Here is a 9,572-nt window from a genome sequence, read left to right on the forward strand (position 1 = left end):
ATATCAATAGTTTGCCAGCTCTATTTAGAATCACATGGTCTACCTTCGATGCAAATATCAAAACAATCATCGAACAAATCTTCAACTGCACTAAATCAATTTTTTGAACTTTTGTGACGGACGTCCCAAAGCTGTTTTCCAATAGACTGAACCTTGACTGCCAAAAAATATAAATGTAATGAATATACAAATTTCATTAATATGTGGACTTCTTCGATTAGACCTAAAATTTAATTTTTATTTTTCCAAAATATTCCAATATAAACACCAAAAAGTGAGTACTGCATATTATTTAGAGCTTACTGTTAGTATTTGCATAATTAACACTATTGTCAGTATCATCAAGTGACCAACTATCCAATATTACTGGCCGATGTTGTAGAATAAATGAGTTAATATGCTTCGCCACTTCTTCTGCATTATTTAAGTGCAAATGATGTGTGGAATTTTCCACACGAATATAATGAAAGTTAGGATTATTCGTCCTCAGAACCTGCACAATTTCTTCATCTGCTGTAGTCATAAAACTATGCTTATCCGATCGAATTAACATATATGGTATATTGCGTATAAGTTTAGCCATTTCTATTCCCAGATTGTGCTCTGCCGGAAGTCGAACATAATATTTGATGCGTGGATCTCGTGAAAAATAAAATTTCGCTGGATGTTGTTCCGCCCTGTCTATACTTCGATTTAACAAATGTTTACAATATTCTTTGTGCACCGATTTGCCGCATCCTCTGTAATGAGTCTCTTCCAACTCCTCATACGAATAACACGGTGGCATATGGATGCCACTATTTTCAAGGCGTTCATTTTCAATTAATAACTTCTCAATTCGTATATTGATTTCTTTTATCTGATGATTTAGCGAAAAATAGGCATCCTTGATTAAATCAATTTGTATCAGCATATCGACCATGTGAGGATTGAGGGCTGTATAAAAATAGCAAATGATTGCTCCCATTGAATGTCCCATTAAAGAAACTTTTCGCCATTTGTATTCTTTAACGATTCTCACAATTGTTAAGACATAATCAAAGACATGATAGGTCACACCAGTTTGTAGCTTTGATGATCTTCCATGGCCTGGAAGATCAATGCATAAGTATCCCATGTGTTTAGGTAGTAGTGGTATTAAACGATCCCATGTTCCTAGATTATCCATCCAACCATGAATGGCGAGTATGGGACGGACCTTACGATTGCCATACCATCGTCCCACAACTTGGCCCCATGGTACTTCGATGGTTATTTCTTTATACTGTAAATATACAAAAGAAAATCGGAGAGTTAAAATGTATGAATAAATAAATGTAATGGTATAATATTACGTACACTCGAACACGGTTATAACGAATATACCGGAAGCGGCAGTAAAGCACGGCGTTGTTGTCTTTTGTTTTGGTTATAAATAAAGAGAAAATACATTCATGCACAATATTACACAACAAACTTCAATTTGTCCAAAATGGTGGAAACCCCCGAATATATTACGAAAGTAGAGATAAAAATATGAGACACGTGTATCGGCGTTTAAAAGTTTACGAATATTTTAGGGAAAAAAACTAGAACTAGAACAACTTCCCGACGTAAACTTTAAAATTTAAGAGCGACGTTAAGTTCGACGTCCATCCTCCATCACGAACTGTATTGAAGTAAATAGGAACAATTAGTTGTCTTTCGTTTATGAAAGTACTAAGGTCTCTCTCCACGTTTAGGCTTATTCCTTGAAAGAGTAGAATATCTGAAGTGATGAAAATCACCTTTTATTGACTATTTTTTGCGTGGAGGTTTTCTACCTATTGAGAGTTCAAAATACCAAGCTACATCCACTTCAGAAGGATAATGTAGCAAAACTCTTCAACACAGCTATACTATCTGATTTTTTGCATTGTTGTACTTTCCAAGACATGGACTTATATTTAAAATTTTTTGAATTGATCTTTTGAATCCTCTGACAATAAGCAATACCAAATTACAGCAATAGGTGCAAAAATGTAAAACAAAACCTCGAAATACATAAAATTGGGCAATACCGGTTTATGGGGACTAGAATAAAACCTAGACATATATGGGTAAGTAATAACCAATTCGGTCAAAAAATGTGACAAAAAACTTCAGAAAAGCTTAAATCGGGTGGTACCCATATATGTAGACTGTACCTAATCGTAGACCTACATTGTCTGATTTTTGGCAAGGGACGTTGTTTAGCAGCCATAATTTTTTGTATCCCTAGCGAAGAATAATGTGGCTAAAACTTCTGTGGAGGCTATTTGAAGACATGGACCTATACCGACAAATTTTTGGTGCAAAATTTAATACCACCATCGAAGGCTAAATGCAAAATTTGAGCCATTTTGGTGGAAAATTGGGACTATATTTATCAAATTACGGAAATCGGAGATACCGTTCTGTGGGGGCTTTATGAAGGCGTGGACCTATACCAACGAATGTCAGGTGAAAAGTTGTATACCCCAAACGAAGGCTAAATGCAAATTTCAGCCATTTCCGTGGGATAATGAATGTGGTGTTCAAAAATTAAAATCAAAAAAATTCTTTAAAAAAAAAATATTCAAAGACCTCTAGAAGTCGTTGTAGGCGCAGGAAAGTTTTTTATACTTTATCGAACTAAAACACACGTTTTTGTTATGAGGACTATATTCCGCACAAGGTAATGACGTTATGTTTTAGTTATAGCCTACTGGACATACAGTGGATCCAACGAAAGTCGTACACCTAACGAATTTTATCTAATTGACACAAAAAGGGATATAAAGAAAGTATTTTCGCAGCTTTTGAGTCCATTCGGTCGACAATTTAGAAACACGAAATAAGAAAATAATTAACACCGTTTATATTGTTGAAAAATTCAATTAGCTAAAATACTAAAAAAAAAGATCGCTAGAGTGGCACGGGTTAACCTTAACCGATCGCCATAAAATTTCATATGTAAGATTTTTGAATCAAATGGGAAGAAATTGGGGGGAGGAGTTCCAAAGAAACAACTTTTTGTTTTTTTTTTTTGTCACTCTAATGTACATGCCACATGGAGGTAGTTCACGGCTTTATCTACATCGGTAACAACATGGTCAAACCAAACAACATCAGTTTTGAAATAATATTGGCCAAAACATCCCTTTTTCGATTAAGCAGCTTGAAAAAAGGGTTGCGGTACAGCGGGACCGGGACACTACTTAAAAAGTCAATGGTAAGTAATTTATAACGTAACAAGTAAGAATGTATCAGTCAGCTGTGCTGACGGATATATACCATCAGCCTCTGTAGGTACCATAATGTGTGGCTATATCAAATCAATGACATACAAAAGATGTTCAATAAGCAGACTTATGATTCAAAGAGAACTCAAAATATTAGATTACGCTAAACTAAGTTTGGAAGAAACTTTTGAAAAGGTTGAGAGTTTTTTTGTACATTTGGCCTTGCCGGCAGGGTTTTTGGGTCATTATATGGGGATGTATGGACTTACTTCGAAAAAGTTTACAGTTGTAAATGGAGCAGCTAGGGCAACCTATTGCAACAAATTCAAAACGATCTGAGAGGTGCTCTTAAAATTCACTTTTTCCGAATTATGTGTGGGAGCTACCCGAAGGAGTGGACCGATGTAGCCCATATTTAATCCGATCTATATCTGGAAGGAATAATACGATGTGCAAAGTTTGGACCAATTGCGAACTTATCGTTCGCATATTTTTACAGAAAAAAAATTTGAACTTTTGTGGGGAAATTACCCGCAGGAGTGGATCGCTCCACTCCACCCAGATACATGACTGGATGAAATAATACGATGTACAAAGTTTGAACAACTCGGAAATTCGCTTCGAGAGCTATCTTGCTAATTTGCCATTTTAGTTGGTGCCGTCATGGTTTCTTGGCGCTTTTAGGCCATTATTTCATTATGTACTTGACCCCGAAAAAATTGAACCGTCGTAAAGAGAACTGCATGGACAACCTTTTGAAAAAAAATTCGAAAGGATCGGAGAGGAGCTATTAAATTTCACTTCTTCCGAATTTTGTGTGGGAGGTACCCGAATGAGTGAACCGATATAGTCCACATTCGAACCCGATCTATATTTGGAATGAATAATGCGTTGTGCAATTTTTGGATCAAATCGATTTATCTCTTCGAGAATTATCGTTTACACAATTTTAAAGAAAAATTTTGAATTTTGAAGGAGTGGACCGATATTGCCATCTTCGAACCTAAACTAAGTTTGGACAAAATATTACGATACCCAAAATTTGGTTCGAATCGGTTGATCCGTTCGAGAGTTATCGTGGGCACCAGCCAGACAGACAGACGGACGGACATGGCTAAATCGACTCCAAATTGTCTGAAATGAATTTCGTCCAAACATACTTGGGGTCTAAATCCGTTATTTCGATGAGGCACATATTTGGTCGTTAGCGTAAAGGCTGATGGTATAAATATAGTTTTGGTGACCAATGATTTCGAAACTCTGCTTAAAAATCATAAAATAGAACCCATAGCTATATCTTGAAAACAAAAGCTGATAGAGTAAAATTGCTTTTCTGCCGGGATATTTTATTCCCTCAACGAAGACTATTATTATTTTGGTAGGATAATCCGCCTAAACATTAAAAATTTTAAAATCAGAATGTGACGTTCTATGGGACACGTGAACCGATATAGCCCATTTCCATTACAAAACATCCAACTTTTGTACTAAACTATATATAATAGCATTTTGCAGGGTTAACCTCCTTTGTCTGGATTTATTTGACGTATACGCGAATAATTTGACATTTCAAATCCACTGGATTTACTAAACCCATCCAAACGTCCCCCACCCCAACATCGTTTTTAATTACGAACTTTTTTCGGTTATTTCATTTTTAATTTTAGCATGTAATAATTCATTCTAACATGGAAAGGTAGAAAACAAAACACTTATACTCAGTCTTAGAGAATTCCCAAAATTAGTTCGTTATAAACGTGTTCGACTGTTTATTTAAAAATTTTAATTTGAAAATACAATTTCAATAACATACCGGCACTACATCTTGTTCTCTTTTATCCATAATTCTTAAAGAATATAAATTGAATTTGTTTACGTTGTGTTTATAAATTTGCTTTCAAAACAATTGTAACTTGTCCGTCCCACTCTTACAAAGATATGGAGACAAACGCTTAGCACTCTTGTTAAGCTCCAACTGACTATTAACAGACTATCAACAACTCAATAAACTCTCGCGCTGAAAACATGCTAGCATATCTCTTCAGTCGTAAATTAGACCTGACGTCAGCACTAAATACCTAAAATGTTAAATTTACACTGTGCTCACTATATATATATGTTATCATTTTTATGCAAACCAGAGATGGAAGTATAGAATTGTTAATTTTTATAGAGGGTATAATTATATTTGTCATTTCGTTTGTAACACATCGAAATATTCGTCGGAGACCCTATAAAGTATATATGTACATTTCAGATCAGCATAAAATTCAAAGTTGATATAAGCATGTCCGTCTGTTGAAACACATTCATTATTTTCAAGAGAATCAAGTTTCGTTTATTCTCCAGTGGCTACACAAGAATTTATAATTCAAATATGAGCTGTGTTCCAGAACTAAAAGTTTTTACAATTTTTACGACTTTTACACATTTTACCCGAAACCCCGTTCCCGTACACAAAAAAGTTGTAAAATGTTCACTTCTCTTTAAACAAAAATGGCGCTGAAAGACGCTCTCTTTAAAAACTTTTTACTCGACAAATTTGAGCGTGTAAAAAATAGTAACATGGTTGCCGGCGTCTGATTGGCTGGTACTCCGACTTTGACATTTCTTCCAGCTTTTTTGACGTTTTTTCCATTTTTGCGTTCCCGAACTTTTTGGAAAAACGTTTGTGTGAGAACAATTTTTCTCTTTTACGAGTTTTACTATTAAAAAGTACGGGAACAAAGCTATAATGTTTTGTTCGAGTAATGTTGGTTTGTTCGGTTGTCTTGTGTAATGGAAAAAATGCGTGTATTGGAAATTTTTATTTCAAAAACAAAAGCTCTCTTTTTCAATTGTGTGAGTGAGCAAATTGACACACACCGACAGCAGAAGTGCGCCATTTGAGCAGCCCTAATATAAATACATAAAATGTTAAACTTACACTGTGCTCAATATATATGTTATAATTGTTATGCTAACCAGAGATGGAAGTAACGAATTGTTAATTTTTATACCCTCCACCATAATATGGACGGTATAATTATATTTGTCATTCCGTTTGCAACACATCAAAATATTCGTCGGTGACCCTATATATATACTATTTAGCCTTATTTTTAACCGAAATGAATAAAATTTAGTATTTGGGGCTTCAAAGTTTTCTCCCAGAAATTTGTCAGTAGAGGTTCGTATTTTGAAATAGTCTCCATACAACGGCATCTCCCATTTGAAGGTTTATTTACATTACCTTACCGATATGGCAGAAATTTAGTTATTGATTGTTGTGTCAACGCATCTAAAGGGTGTTTTTTTAAGCCCGATAGAACTTGAAATTGTAAAAAATAACACAAAAAATTAAATTGTAATCAAAATTTTTTTTTTATTCGAAAGATCAATACGTGACATTAGCATTTGAAAATGATCTCGGGCATATGGGCACCGCGGCTGTTCTTGACGAAGTGCATTCTGGACGCCCAATTTTTGGCCACTTTTTCGAGCATTGCTGGCCGTATGTCACGAATAACACGAACAATGCTGGCCTCCAAGGCATCAATTGTTGCTGGTTTATCAGCATAAACCAGTGACTTCACGTAGCCCCACAGGAAATAATCGAGAGGTGTCAAATCGCACGACCTTGGAGGCCAATTGACAGGTCCACTTCTCGAAATCAACTTATCGCCAAATTTTGATTTCAATAAGTCGATGCCAGCGCCATCCTGTTGAAACCACATCTCCTCCGGATCAATGTCATCCATATTTTCAAACAAAAAATCATTGATCATGGTGCGGTAACGATCTCCATTGACCGTAACGCGAGCTACGGCCTCATTTTTGAATAAATAAGGTCCGATGATGCCACCAGCGTGAAAACCGCACCATACGGTGCATTTTTCTGGATGTAATGGAGTCTGTAGGGTCTCTTGTGGATTGGTCTCACTCCATATGCGGCAATTTTGCTTATTAACAAACCCGTTAAGCCAAAAATGCGCCTCATCGCTGAACGCCATACAAATGACTAAGTCGTCTATAAGTTGCGCGAATCGACGACTGATTTTCAAAGTAAATTTGGATAATTTCGTAGCGTTGTTCAAGCGTGAGTCTATTCATGATGATTTGTCAGAGTATACTGAAACAAATAAAAACAAAAAGTTTCATCAAAATTTAATTTTTGTGTTACTTTTAACAATTTAAAGTTCTATCCCGGGAATTCCCGGCCCGGGATTTCCCGGGAATTCCCGAAATTTTTGAAACGGGATTTCCCGGGAAATTTTTTTGAAATTCCCGGGAATACGGGTATTTATATTTTCATGTATAAGTCATGTATATTTGTATACTTTCCACCAAAACATGGAGGGTATCGGGGACCCTATAAAGTATATATATTCTTGATCAGGGTAAAATTCTATGTCGATATAACCATGTCCGTCTGTCCGTCTGTTGAAATCAAGATACAGCTCGCAAATGGCTGAAATGACTGAAATTTGATATTTAATTTTCGTTGGTGGTATAAAACTTTCCCCTAGAAATTTGTCGGTACAGGTCCACGCCTTAATATAGCCCCCATAGAACGGTATCTGCCGATTTTCGTGATTCTGAAGGTTGTGACGTCAATATCCCACCGAAATGACTGACATTTGTTATTTAATCTTCTCTGGGGTTATAAAATATTCCATAAAAGAACTATTAGTATTGGTCCACTTCTTCCTATATCCCCCATGGAAGCATACCTCTTGATTTTTGGTATTTTTTAGGTTTTAGCCACATTATCTTACAGAAATATTGGTATTTGCCTTCTTCATATACGAAAGAAAACTAATTGTTCCATTTTACTTCAATACAACTCGTGGTGGAGAGTATAACAAGTTCGAGCAGCCGAACTTAACGCCGTTCTTATTTGTTTGCCTTATAGTTATTTAATAAAAATATAATCGGACAGCACTCTTTGATATCAAGGAAGCTTTGCTAGGATGGTAGTACGAAACATATATTTTATATAACCTCCGCAAATTAGTCAGGAATAATTGGATTTTGATCGCATACATATAGATATTCTTGAACAACCGCCATATATCGTATATGATTTGTTGGTTCTTTCAAGATTTTGGCGCAACGTCTTTTAAGATGTTTGCTATTGCTTTTTGACCCTTTCGTATTTTACCCTTAATATTATTCCAAACAGATAACCAACGACACAACTACACCAAAAGGGAGTAAGTACTTCATGTTTGCTTACTCTCTGTCACGTCTATGCCCCACGGATTCGTTTTCCCATAGTCCCGGGAATTCCCGGGTTTCCGGGAATGAGAAATTTTCATTCCCGATTTCCCGGGAATGAAAAAAAGTCGGGAATTCCCAAACTCTAATTAGTTCAAACGAAGTGGTGAAAGATCCCACCTCTAGAGCCAACAAAAAGTTTTGGAAAATTATAATGTGATACAAAAGTTGAAAAAATGTTTGCAGGTGTTCTAATGTAAATTTTTTTATTTTATAACGGCAAATGGGCGACTAATATCTTTCGAATAAGCTATATTTTTTTAAAAGCAGTTAACCAGTGGATAGTTTATAGTGGTTGAAGTGTAAAAAACGCATTAAAACATGAAAATGCTATTTCCCGTGCTCAAGGCTGCTTAAAAGATACCAAACAGTATAATTTATTTCTTCTTTTATAATATTTAATTTATTATTTGTAAGTAAGTTTTCGAAAATTGGAAAAACCAATGAATTCGGTTGAAAAGTAGATGAGATATGTAATTTTTATACCCGTCACCATAGTATGAAGGGTATATTAAGTTTGTTTTACCGTTTGTATCGCCTTGACATCCCTTTTTGCAACCCTATAAAGTATACATATTTTTGATCATGATAAAATTCTGAATCCATATAGTCATATCAGTTAGTCTGTCGAAACCAAGATACAGCTTTAAATTTTTAAGATAGAGCTTTATAATTTGCTATAGAAGTTTTATTATATCGGTCCAAACTTAGTTTATGTTCGAAGATAAGCCATATCGGTTCAATCCTTCAGGTACCTCCCCCACAAAAGTTCAAAAATGTTCGGAAAAATTATGCGCCCAATAACTCTTGAAGATAGCGACTGATTCGGTCCATATTTTACACATCCTAATATATCTACCAGATATAGATCAGGCTCGAATATGTACTATATTTGTCCACTCCTTCGGGTACCCCCCCCCCCCCCCACAAAATTTCGGATAAGTTAACTTTAAGTCCTGCTGTACAAGTACATACTTCTTGAGAAAACAGCCCGAAAGGTGTAAAACACCCCTATGACACCATATGTAGTGGCTGGAGAACACACATTTGATTCAAAATTTGACTCCCAATCTTCAAGTACCTCCTCCGCAA

At 35.6% G+C, this 9,572-nt stretch overlaps 1 protein-coding gene across 1 annotated transcript; it reads right to left on the reverse strand.

The window, feature by feature from the left end:
• Window positions 1–198: 198 nt before the first annotated feature.
• On the reverse strand, window positions 199–5,198 carry LOC141401620 (probable serine hydrolase). Its single transcript, XM_073981951.1, has 2 exons — window positions 5,035–5,198; window positions 199–1,264 (listed from the first exon to the last, which is right to left on the reverse strand). The coding sequence occupies exons 1-2, from the start codon at window positions 5,062–5,064 to the stop codon at window positions 293–295; spliced, it is 1,002 nt and encodes a 333-aa protein (XP_073838052.1). The 5' UTR covers window positions 5,065–5,198; the 3' UTR covers window positions 199–292.
• Between the last annotated feature and the right edge of the window lie 4,374 nt (window positions 5,199–9,572).

Source organism: Musca autumnalis, unplaced genomic scaffold, assembly GCF_047663935.1.
Source record: "Musca autumnalis isolate F117 unplaced genomic scaffold, ASM4766393v1 scaffold_4, whole genome shotgun sequence".
Classification (NCBI taxonomy): domain Eukaryota; kingdom Metazoa; phylum Arthropoda; class Insecta; order Diptera; family Muscidae; genus Musca; species Musca autumnalis.